The sequence below is a fragment of the Protopterus annectens genome, chromosome 5.part1 (genome assembly GCF_019279795.1).
Source record: "Protopterus annectens isolate FY-2018-M chromosome 5.part1, PAN1.0, whole genome shotgun sequence".
Lineage (NCBI taxonomy): Eukaryota > Metazoa > Chordata > Ceratodontiformes > Protopteridae > Protopterus > Protopterus annectens.
In genome coordinates, this window is record NC_056736.1 from 438632599 (window position 1) to 438645945 (window position 13347).

General features: G+C 37.8%; 1 protein-coding gene across 3 annotated transcripts in view; it reads right to left on the bottom strand.

Annotated features, from left to right (window-relative positions):
• Nucleotides 1-3941: 3941 nt before the first annotated feature.
• The window catches only part of ILDR2 (immunoglobulin like domain containing receptor 2), a 2395614-nt gene continuing 2386208 nt past the window's right edge, over nt 3942-13347 (bottom strand). For all 3 annotated transcript variants that reach the window (XM_044073090.1, XM_044073088.1, XM_044073089.1), the window contains one exon: nt 3942-5929. In XM_044073090.1, the coding sequence (XP_043929025.1) occupies nt 5894-5929 (36 nt within the window). In that variant the 3' untranslated portion in view covers nt 3942-5893. The remainder of the gene's footprint in view (nt 5930-13347) is intronic.

Genomic DNA, 13347 nt, shown 5'->3' on the forward strand with positions numbered 1-13347 from the left:
TTTAATTGTGTCTGGTTTGCTTACAAATATTTAAGCTCAGAGAGTACTTGTATATGTATTTGGTGGCACTTTATAGGCCACTCCTAAAATAGCCTTAGCCTTGGACACACTTACCATTTGGAATACAGTAATATTACACAGTGGGATTGGTCACCCTTTGGGATGGGTCTTATAGTAGCTGATAAGTAGGGGTTCTGGTGGCAGTGCTAACTACCTTATGATTTGTGCAGAAGGGTGCATAGCTAGTAAACCTGTGCCAGCCTTCCCCAGGTGGGTGTTTGTGTATAAATCAAATCTCAAAGTGTGTGTGTGTGTGTGTGTGTGTGTGTGTGTGTGTGTGTGTGTGTGTGTGTGTGTGTGTGTCAGTTACTTGGGCAGGGACACGAAGCACTGGTTGGATAGAGAGACTACTGGGAGGACTTGGCTTGGAACCCTGGCTAAGGACTCTACTCTATAGCTGTGCCATTGGGGAGTCTTACTGGGGATCTGGAGACAGACAGAGAGAGAGAGAGAGAGAGAGAGAGAGAGACCAGCCTTAGACTGACTGTGATCTCTGTGTGGTCTTAAGAGAAATTGTACTTTACGTCATGTGTACTTGTTATCCTCCCAATATGCACATCCCTCACTGGTGTTACTGGTGAAGATTGAGGCTCCTTGATTACTGAGCCAGTGCACAAGTGTCACACTGCAATTATCCATAAACCTGTTGTGCTTTTCTAGATGCCACCATGTACTCAGACCCTGACAACAATCTCCTTAAACCTGGCTTGTCTGGCTCATGAGGGGGATCTGAGAGTTCAAAAGACTTGGGCCAGTGTATTCTAAAAGAAGCATATTAACATAAATGAGAGAATGGGAGTAATTCTAGCCAATTAAGGTTTCAGGCCAATCTGACAGCAGAAAATTTAGCAAATTCAGACAGACTTTACCTCAGTGAGGCTATAGCAACAAACAAGGGGGCACCATCTTACCTGCAAGCTAGTAATGCAGGCTATACAGCACTATCCCGGGAGTCAGTGTTAACCCTCAGGTCTCTGTACATCCCATATAAGCAGAATGTATTGTCAGAACATCTGAGCAGAACATAAGTGTATCCCAAGTATATCCCAATGAAGGTATGTTGAATAAGGACTTGCTCTTGGACATATTCGACTGGTGGGATGTGCCAGAATAGACTTTTTTGATTCTCCAGAAAGCAGACAACTGGTCAAATTTTCCACCAGGATACTAACACAAGAGACCTGGGCAACATAGTCCTTCTCCATATTCTGGGAAGGCCTGTTTCTATATGCTTTTCTTACCATACGGTCAATCTCCTGGGTATTAAAAAAGATAATAGAGGACAAACTAAAAATACTACTAGGAGCAACCCTCTGACCCAGGCAAAATTGGTTCTCTCACCTGCTGAGTCTGATAAGAGAAGAAACTGTTCAGTTGCCTCAGAGTGTGGACTTATTCAGCTCAGGTATCTCCAGTTTTCTGTTTTTTTCTCTATCTCTCTCTTACCTGTTAGACCTGAACAAAATAGGAATTTTTATAGCTCTCTAAAGGTACATGCATGTGCCTGCTCTTGGCTCCCCACTTGACTCCCAATTGCTGTTGAAAGAGTTCCTTAAGAAGATCAAAAACATTCAAGAGCTGCATCATAGAACTTAACATGTTTTGCTTAAAAACGTCAGGCCTCTTCCATTTGAATCAGTTGTTTCCACCCCCCCCCCATTTGTTTTTGGAGAATAGTCCCAATGGCTGTCTCTTCCTAAACCAAAATGGCTCATCCATTCCTCCACTGGGGCAAGAGTCTTCCAGCCCATTTTTCCCCAGCAGAGCCAAGCATCATTTATTTGGGAGTGGATTAGTGTTTAGATCATTTGGGCTGTCCTTTCACCCTCTCCTCAGCAGCCTAAGAGCTCTGGTATAGCTGTCTTTGGGAGGTGCATATGTGCTTCTGGGCATACATCTCCCAAATAAGCAGCACACTGGTTGCATCATGAATACACTAGGCTCTTCATGCTGTGGTAATTCACTTCAAGATTCTGCCAGTGCAGTGAACCAAGCTGCGTCCCTCTTCCTAGGACAGGAATACTGGCTTCAACTGTTCTCCCACACTCCCTCATCTGATCCCTCCAGTGCCTGTGCTGTTAGTCAAACATGGGTTATGTCGGGTTTAGCGGGTGTGTTATCCTTCTGCATCACATGACTATGTAGACCTTCATAAATCTTTGCCTTGAAATACTATCTTGTTGGTAAGTTTTACCTCGCCTAAGCACAAGTTAGAATTACAAGCCCTAATGTGCAGGGGACCCATTTTGGCATTCTATAAGTTCAGGTTGGAACTAACCCATCTTTTATGCCTAAAGTACTTACAGAGCTATCTTTGAACATGACCACTGACCTCCCTATATTTTTTCCATATCCTCAGAATAAGGAGAAAGGATGTTGCATTCCCTAGATGTTCATGGACAACTGCTGGGGGGGAAGGAGTTTGTATATTCTAGGTGTTTATAGATACATGAGATTTTATCTTGGTAAAACAAAGAACTACAGGAAATCAACTCGGAAACTACAGGGATTTTTTTCAAACATAATGAATCATCATTGCAAAACTCATTAAAACCACAGCTCATCATATCAGTGAATTTTTCATGGTCTGTTTTCTCTGCTTTCCCCTACCTGGAGTTTATTTACATAAGTTGGATTGGGACTACATCTCACAACAACATCCATGGCAGACATTTTTCATTTTGCAGAAAACAGATAATGAAATAATCATCAATCAGATGACTTATACCATTGATGAGTTGTGACTCAATGAGTCATTAATTAATTTTTAATAAGATAATCTATAATGTTGTCTAAATCACTCTATAGTGTGATAATAGCTTTCTGCACTAGTAATACCATCTGCATATATGATAAGTTGAATGAATGGTAGGTCCAAGTCAAGGGTGTTTTTTTCTGTTAAAATAGCTCTGAGGTATGCCAGAGGCAAAGGTAACTACCTTACTTAACTCTAAAACACCTGTGTGTAGGCTTAACCAGATTACCGGACCAGCTACAAAACCCAGTTGTGTTAGTGACCGGACCACTAGCTCATGATCTGACCCAGTGAAACACTTTGGTTAAGCCTATAAATAAACCTCCTGTTAGCATTTGTTACTACTGCATCCTGGACAGCAAGTCTTATTTATTTTATTTATTTAATTACACTTTGTTAACTTGGTTAGTCCCACTAAGCCAATGGCTTTTTTACAGGGGAAATTTGGCAAGGACATTGGGGAACCTCACCTCTTTTTGATAAATGCAATGGAATCTTTTATATTCACCTGAGCTACCACCAGCTTAGGCAGATGATGTCCCTGGTCTCATTCAGAGTATGAGGATTATTTATTTAGATATTCTAAAATTCAGTGATAGACAATTAAAGAGTGTATCTTTCTCAATAATTGTACATTTAGAAAGGAGGTTAGTGAGAAGATGGAAGTCTATGACCCCCCCCCCCCGGTCTACTTATAGCTTCTTGAAGAAGGCATATTACAAAACGCTCTTGTAATAAGGGTAGGAACATTTCTATCCTCAGAACTACTACTGCTGTTTCACTTGGTCTCGGTCAAATCCACAACATGCTGAATGTAAGCTGAAATTATTTTCACAACCTTACTTATCATAATCATTTAGATCTAACCTCAGCTCCATGGTCTGTTTTATAACATCTGCTTTGTCCTTGACAAAAGGGACATTACTGTAATTAATAACATAGTACAGTATTTGTTTCTCAAAGGTTGCAGCAGTACTCAACATTCAGTACAGATGGGTAAGTGCAAATACTGGTTTACTGCAGTATGGCTTTATGCCAACCAATGTTATCAAAGAAAATAATACAAAACTATATGCTATCTGTTTTGATCTGTATTCTGTAGCACAGTGATGAAATACAAAGTATGTGAAATTTTACAACCATTTTATTAAAATATAGAGTGTACAGACATGCACCAGTGAACATAAAATTACAATGCGCATTTATCCATGGCACATGAACATACAGGTTTGCTGGAAAAATAGCTTCTTTACATAAACTTCTGAACCCTGAATTTTAATCTCATCACCCTGTTTTACTCTTTCTTTATTTAATAAGCAGTAAAAGTCTTGTGAGGCCAGCTCCTAGTCCATTAAACAGAACCAAATATAAAAAAGACTGTAGGCAATACTGCAATTTTTTATTTGATATTCAAAATGAATACTGAAAGTATACAGTGGTAATACTAAAAGCTACAACACAGTAGCACAGCCATAGTGGCAACTGGTGGATAGTCATAATTATGAAGTGCCCCCTAAGATTTACTGTGGAGTTGTTTTGAAAAAACAAATACCACAGCTGTGACACCTCTTGGGTCTTGCAGCTGAAACAGCCTCCTCTTTGCTCGTCTATAGTACTCAGTAATGAATATCAAAATTATTACATCTTTGTCCATTAGAAAACACCTTTAAATCAGAACTAAATCCTTCTGTATTGCAACCGCATGTCAAGTTTGTGGAGCTCCAATACAGAAACATAATGTGCAGTCATAGATTGTTCAAATGTCTTCAAAGATCCACCAGCTGCTTTATGTCTTCTTCTTCCTTTTTCTTTGGAATAATCAAGTGATATTTATGATGGCATTAAACTGAAAAAAATAGTTGTAAATGCATGAATGAGATAAGAGAGAAAAAAACCAAGGAGGCCAGACCATTTCTAAAAGGCACTATAGAGTTTTAGTTTAGCTAAACTCTTTGGTTGACTCCCAAATCTCATTTTGTACAAGAATAGCAGCACATGTTATTAACAAGTTTCTAAATCCAAAGAGCTAAGTTTCTTAAATAATACTGTTGGTAAAATTAACAATGAAGAAATAAAAAGACTGCTGCAAGTGTTTCATCTTCTTGGACTCCAAGTTTGATGCAGTATTCACGCTGGCAATGCAGTAATGCACACAACTTACTAAGTCTACAAACCTTCTAGAGCTGAGGAATTAGGCAGAAAGAAGGCAAGCTTGTTGGAAACAACTTACTGTATCTTCATTTGAACTGAGATAAAAGATGACTTCCTTCAGGACTGAAAATGTTCAGTTCCTCTTTAAGTCTTCTATGTCTAAGTCAATTAATGTAAGGTCTACTACTAAACAATGTCTCCAGGCTGCCTCTATTTGTGGTCCATCAGCATCATCCTCAGACTTACTACTCTCCTAAATCTATGTCATGAACCACAAGGAGAATTATTTGCAAAATTTCAAATGATTCTCTGAGCCAGTCTCTCCCCCAAACACATGCTTTTCCCATTTCCAGCGGACACTGAGGCACTTGGCCAGCCACACTGATGAGAAACAAGTGTAATAATTCCACTGTGATCAGACAGAAATGCAAGCTTTCATTGGGTTATGAAAACCTGTGTATCTCTTACCTTAAGCCCAAAATAAGTTTTAACATTTTGTAAACAGCAATGACACACAATGTGTTCTGTAAAAAGAAGGAAAGTCACCTAGTACAAACCAGAACTGCACAATACATCATGACAAATCATGTCCTAGTCATATGTGTGCTTCATGTTGTTACCATAAGTAACAGCCATGGACTAGAATGCCACGGCTTTGATAGGACACCACATAAACATTTTTGGTTGACACTGATATTCTTGTAATGAACATTTACTACCTTACAGTTTATGATTCACATTGTTAAAAGAGCCCTGTTAAATGTGATTATATCTGTGCTCCAAACACTTCTGCTTAGAAAGAAGACACTTGAATCAATGCAGTTTGATTGGGAAGCTCTTAATGTTGTGCCAGAGCCAACATGTGCAGTTCTTCCAAGTTGATTTTACCAGTAGAACATTTAGAATCCTTCCGCCAGTCTTCCCGTCTCAAACTACAAGGCTGTCCCGGTTTGGGAAACTGCTCTGTACGAAGACAAAACAGATATTTATGCTTAGTAATATACAGAAGCATGATAATATTTTACAAAATATGTGAGACATATCACAAACACTTTAGATTAAGGGACAATAAAATTGTTTATCTATTAGCTATCCTGAAATTATAAAGTATGATACAGATATCAGGGAGGCATATAGAAAGTTATACTTTTTTTTTCTCCAAAGGACAGTGACTAAGTTCCTGTATTAAGTGCAAACTCTGTTAATTCCTAACATGAGCATAAAAAGATTATCGATAGTCTACAACAACCAGTTTAGTGCCCTATCTTACAATATATTAGCAAGCACTACCACTTTCATCAAATGGCCTTCACATTCTACAATGTGGCATGTATACATAGTTAGACCATCCAGGTTCTGACAAACCAGTAAGAGAAGGGACTTGATTTGTTTTAATGTATCTCTTTTAGATGGGAAGATGAATAACTGAGGCAATAATGACAGAGAATCAAAACCAATGCATTAATTAGCTATATATATATATATATATATATATATATATATATATATATATAGTTATATAAATGAGCTGTATATATATATATATATATATATATATATATATATATATATATATATATATATATTTATATTTATATTATATAATAGTACAGATTGGTGAGGCTGGAAAAAATGGACACCTCTTAGTGTTTATCTTCACTTAAGAACAACACAATACTCATATAGGCAGGATAATCTATCTTAGCCAATTGGTACTATGACCAAAATTGAAAAAATTCAGAACTGTATGTTTTATTTTCTTTACATTACCTGACAATATAGCATAGACAGGTAGGTCTCTGAGCTGTTATTTAAATTTTTGGTGGTGTGTTGGATTCCTTTGGTTTCAGTAGGTATATATTGTGCGACTCTGAGCAAGTCACTTAACTAAATCAATGATTCAGGACCATCCATGTAAACAGGTACTTGGGGCTTGTGGACATTACCTGATTAATATATGAATGAAATAAAAAATACATTATAGTAAGGCCTTTTTTTACTCCTCATGTGTCATGCTGAAGTATACCATTTTGCTTATAGGTAACATCCCATCAAAAATGTAATACTTTTACTTTGGCTTTTTGATGTAGAAGGATAGAACCCTGACTGACCTAAGAGACCCAAGGTCAGCTAATGATATGGGTACTGGAGAAGCCAGAGAAGGAGGATGGGAGTGAGTGGTCAATGCCATCTCATCCATCCTGGAGGAGGGGAGGCAGCTAGGTCCATTGCTGTTGTGACACCTAGTGAAGGCTGAGTGTACAGTGAATAAAAGCTAGCAGCAACTGGGCAATGATGGAAGTGTGCACACTAAATGACATTTGCAATATCCAGGTTCATAGGTAGGTAGTAGGCTATTGGCCCTAGGGCCTATATAAGCCTAGCCAAAAATGTACCCTGGCTTTCGCCACCCAAGAAAATTATTTTCCTGTGCCCCTATCGAGCAGAGCCACAGAAGTGATCCCCGGGGTGAATTTCCTATCTCCCATCCAATCATCAAGATTTTTCTTGAAGAGTGCTAATGAGGAGCTCTGTTTGACATAGATAGGCAGTCTGTTCCAGAGTATGGGAAGTCTCTGGGACAGTAATCTATCCCTCCAGCATGTTCTGTTTCAGGCACATATGCTATATATGTTGTTTGTCTTTCAGCTTTTTCCCAGTAAGGAGTCGCCACAGTGGAACTCTGGTCCACTAATGATTGGCAGTAGATTTTTATGAAACGCCAAGGTGCCAGCTCGACACCCAACCTTCAACGAAGGCACACCCATTTACGCACGTATGTCTTTGGAATGCTACCCAACCACGGGGAGGACATGCAGACTCCACACAGAAGGCACTCCAAGCCAAGCCGAGAATCGAACGGGAGAACCTCTTACTGCGAGGTAACAACGCTAAATAAAACCTCCTAATGGATGCCTGTGTTGTGCCCTCTTGTGATTGCCTTTTGTCTGTCAGGAAGAAATGGGTCAAATGGGAAACTGGGAGGGCTAGAGGCTGGCAGGCAGTAGTGAGAAAAAAATCTAAACAACATAGTCCCATCTTCCTCACATCATTCAGTTTGAAAGATTTCACATGGCATCATTGACATAAACACACAACAAAATAAACAACAGATTATAATAATGACTTAGATATTAGATTAGGGAAATGATGTGCAGTGTTACACATAAACATAATATAAGCATCACTTCTAACCAACATACAGCTTCTGTGAGTGCTGAAAAATGTGTCAGTTTAGAGTGAAATTTATTAGCTATATATAATTTAGGTAATTCCTCACATATTAGTTGCAATTCATTATGCATAGATTTACTCCCGTTCATTTTGTTTCATCTGCCTGCAGCACTATAATTACATCCACAGTAACGGCAGCATATTACTGTAGGCTGTATTACAACATGGCATGCAGACATGCAGAAGTATATGGAAACAGACTGACAACGAAATCCCCTTTTAACAAAATATAACAGGACTGTATGAATGAAATGAATAAGCAGTGGAATTCTGGTACTGCATGTGAGATGCAGGCACATTGTTAGGGGAGCTCTGTTTTACAATTATTTAAAGCACTGTTTATCTAAATGCTCAGATTGCTTAAACAACCTTTGACCATTCCATTGTAGAATTATTCTCAATCTACTGCCTTCAGATGCATTGACTGATTCAGCTATATATTCTAAACAATTCTGAATTATTTGTGCTTTGAAAGAAACAGAAGACAAATCATCACATTTAAATATTGAGGTTTTAATGTCTCAGGTATTTTCCTATTTCACTAGAGAAATACCCAGTAACTAAAACCTGTACTAAAGCCTTGCCTATAGCATCTAACAAAGTTCCTACTGAATTTGCAAAAAACACTGACATCTTGTTTTTTTTATTCTAAACATACATCAGATGATTTGCCTGTATACATGATATAATAAAGGGGGTCTATATCAGAACATCGAAACTGACAACGTCGAACGTTCACATGAGTACGTGAATATTCGCTCATGTGAGCGTTTAATGTTGTCGGTTTTGATGCTCTGATACAGACGCTAATAAAGGAACATCAAGATAACAAAATTAAAAAAGAAATTCTGCTGAGTGGCTTAAGACATAAAGAACAACTACGGGATAAAATACTTTTTCTTCTTCCCTATGGATTTTCCCCTATCTGTCAATCTCACCACAAAAACTAAAAATTTAGACAAGTGAAAGCATTTCTTTTCACATTTTTTGGATTCCTACTTTACTGCTGGCAGTAGAGCTAGCCATGTTTATTGAAACTTGAGACTTGCATTCTACCAGGGGGCATTAAGCACTCTACCAAGTTGCCTATTGCCCTTACCAAATGTATAATTCAGTCCATACTGTATCTAGATAAATAGCAGTTTGACTTTTTTATGATGTGTTATTTAGAAAGGCATCAAGCTGAAAATGTTAAATTAGATGACATGAGTATGATTTAACATGTTTTCCTTCTCAGTAATTATTTATTTGTTAAATTAACTCATGGCAGAATAACATTCTCCCATGGTTCAAAATACTCACTTGCTCTAAATAATCAGCTCTGTAGTGCAGATGGGTAAAATGTCATTATGATCCAGACATCCTGGGTTTGATTCACTGGGAAGCTGGAGGAGCTGTCATAAGGTTGGAACAGGAATGATGACGTTTATCCTACTTGCATCCCTCAGGAAGGGAGGAGTTTCTTTAGCAGGATGAAGGCTCTACAGCATCAGGTCTCTGTTGGAGAGCAGAGCAAACAAATAACAGCTACCTATAGCAAAGGGAGGGCAAGGCACTGAGAAATGCATAAACGTGCAGGTGGTTGTGTCTTCCTCACAATGCCTGCTATATGCCTACTTCCAAATCATGTCCCCAGCACATAACGCTGTTTACCATCCATGAAGCAGCAGTAATCGATTTCAGGCTCTCTCTCTTATCTACATCACAGCACTGTTGTTAAACTACTTACTATGGTGTACCAGTTTGAGAGATATGTTGGCATCATGGTCTGAGTGGTTAAATCAGAGAAGCAAACACAGGGTATGAGGAGCAGGTTAGCCTAAGTACAGTCACAAAGCCATGGAATGGAAGCAGTCAATTCTATCCACAGCTAGCATCCACTGTTATATAAAAAGGAATTTTCTCAAAATAAATAAACATCTTGTGGTGTAACTGGTAAGTGATTAAATCCTTTGATTCACTGAGTAATGTTATGTGCAAAACAAAACTATAAATGCAGTGAGTCACTTAAAAGTGACTCAGTTTAGAGTGTAATTTGCTACTTAAAAACAGAGTAAATCCTGAAGCATGGAGGTATCTTGTACTTGCAGGTAATATTTGAGAATTTTCATAATCCTGTGAAAAGTATAAATTTTACCTTATAAGTAACGTATAGCAAAAATGAAGAATTCATTTGTTTGTTTTTTGCTCATACCTATGTGACATTTATGTCTACCGGCTTTTTGCCCATCAGTAGCAGCCTATCAGCTGTAGGAGAAACATCTTAGTTCACCACATTGCACTAGTTGTAATGATATAGAGGTTATCTGTAGAACGGGCGTTTTTCATCAAGTGCCTGACAAGCCTTGTACATCTAATTACAACAAAGTATATTCCAACTGAAAATGAACAGTAATCTCTGTTTTTTGGGGAAGATTTACATTGGGTGTCACTATGCAATACGTAGTCCTGCACTCAAGTTAAGTCTTCAGACCCACTGATTCAATTAACTGTTATCCTGACGCCTTTCAGCCTCAGTCTATGAAGTAAAAAATCTTCACCTGTAATTTTGCTGTGGAACATAGGCACTAACCCAAACATCTCATTTTGGCTCATAAAGCTGTACGGTTATTATGGTTAGAGGCAGAAGACAGTGGATCAGAGAGAATTTCCATGGTAACTGCTGAGCTGGAGGGAATATCTTAGAAGGTATATAACAGGAATCAAGCTAATGAGAAAAATCTGTTAGTGTTTGCTCTTTTATACAGTTTCTATAGCTTTCATACATTGCTGGATGGAATATAAACAGGTTCAAGTGGAAAAATAAATCACAGACTACTGTAAAATCGGAAAAGTGATTTGTTAAGTACCCCTCAGCACTCTTAAGCATTGGTGTCATGTTTGAACATTAACATTATTTAGTGGTCATAACAGAAGAGTAGCAGGAAGCCAGTCAACTTATTATGTCAACTTTTTACTACCCTAATAGCTAACATATAGTCTATACAGCTATTAAGGATGTGGTTACCCTCTATTCTTCAGATCCTAAGGAAATAGCCTTTGAACAGGTAGAAGCAGAGCACCCTATAGTTACAATGGAAAATGTCAATGTCAGGATCCCCATTTTTTACACTAAGGATGTGGGCACTGTTAACGACGTTATTAGATCGCACTGGGAGGTGCTGACTGTGGAACCGGTGGTTAGAGAGGTGGAAGGGGATACACCAAGTTTTGTGTATAAGAACAGGTCCAATCTGAAGAAGTTGTTATCCTAAGAAAGGTAGGAAGGAGAATGTTTATGATACCCTTGGTACAGTTCCTTGCACTAGTTGTAATTTTTGCCACTTTATAAATTCCAGTGGTAATTTTGTGCACCCCTCAAATGGCATAAGTTACGAGTTCCATGTCTCTGCAACTCGCCAGTCTGAGCATGTGGTTTACCTTGCTACTTGTGTAGCATGTGATGGATTCTATGTGGGCAAGACAGATAGAAAACTCAGAGACGGGATACGTGAACACATATATCTAAACATGTATTGGAGAGAGGCGACACACATATGTTCACCTTCAGAGTCATTGAGATGTTATTCACAGGTCCTAGAGGTGGTGACACTAGGAACCATACTGAAACACAGGAGGCTAAATGGATAATTTGACTTAGGGCAGACTTCTATCCAGGTCTTAATGATAAAGTACCCCTGAAACTATTTTTGAAGTTTAGAAGGCTTAGATAGAACCATTTATTCACAAGTTGGTGAAGACCAATATTGTGTATAATAGGCACATGACATTTGTGTGCTTATGAAATGAGAGTATTTATTAGTTTGAGTATATATTCTCATCAGTATTTTTGTATTTGTATATTAAAATATGTATATTTTTTATATAATTTTATATATTTTCTTATAGATATTTCTTCATATATATTTTCATATATTTTTTATACTTTTTATGTTTATTTTTTATATGGTGATGTAATTAATGTTTTTAGAATAAGATATTTGATAAGACTATGATCTTGTCACTTTAAGAAAATGTTTGAATTCAGTTTTTGGCGCCCTTTTTACTAAATAAGGAGTTGTTATTTGTGATGCATCATGGTCTGATGAAGCCCTGTTGGGTGCAAGCGCTTACTGGATTTCTGTTTGTTTCAATAAAAGACTTGCATTGGATGGAATTGCTGGCTTTGGATGTGTTTTAAAATTCACCAGCTGTGTTTCGCTCTGATAACAAAGGAAATGTAACAAAGTACTAACAGGGATGATTATGTTGACAATGTATTATTAAGTCAGTGGTGACAAATGGCTACAGGATTTAAACCAGAACAGATATTCTTCTAGATGTTGGAGGTGCAGTTAATACAAGCATGGGACCTAAAGAGGAAAAGATGTTATAGAAGCTAAAACATATTAAGGCAAATAGATAACTTTACTAGTAAGATGACATCCACTGCAATTGCCTAAGAGAGGTGCAGTGATGTACAGAATCTTAGAAGAGCTAATAAACATTATTCTATTCTGAAGCATTTTTCATTTTGTGGCCATTTACACATGAGACTGGAGCAACTGTTAGTGAATCCATATTCTCAAATGCAGCATGAATGTGTTCTACCCTAGACACGTGTTATTTGACTGTTCCTATGGTCTCACAAACTGAAGAAAAGAGTAGGTGAAACATTGCTTAATGTAAGATCAGTTACAAACATCATGATGTTAGTTGTTTTAGAGTTCAGGTTCTATTGTTTTGAAATACTGGAGTGAAGTCAGTTTTTGCAATAATTTGCTAATATTTACAATGTCTTGGTTATAGTAGGAAGTGCAACATTATATCCATAAAAACAATGTAAACATTTGGTAGGTCAGAGTAAGTTAATATATAAAGAGTGAGATCATTACTGTTTAAAGTACATAATCCCTTCCACCCTATCCTTCTCTTGAAAGTAAAATTTCTTCTAAGCTCAAATAATAACTTTAAACATAAACCAAATCTCTACCAGCTTCTTCTATCTAAATACAAAACTAATAAACACATCCCCCATCACACATACCTTTACTTAGCCGGCGATATTCACCCCAATCCAGGTCCTAATTTCTCTCCTACAAATCTCCCTCGCACCAACAACAAATCCTCTAACAAAAACCTCAAATTCCTCACTATCAACGCCCAAA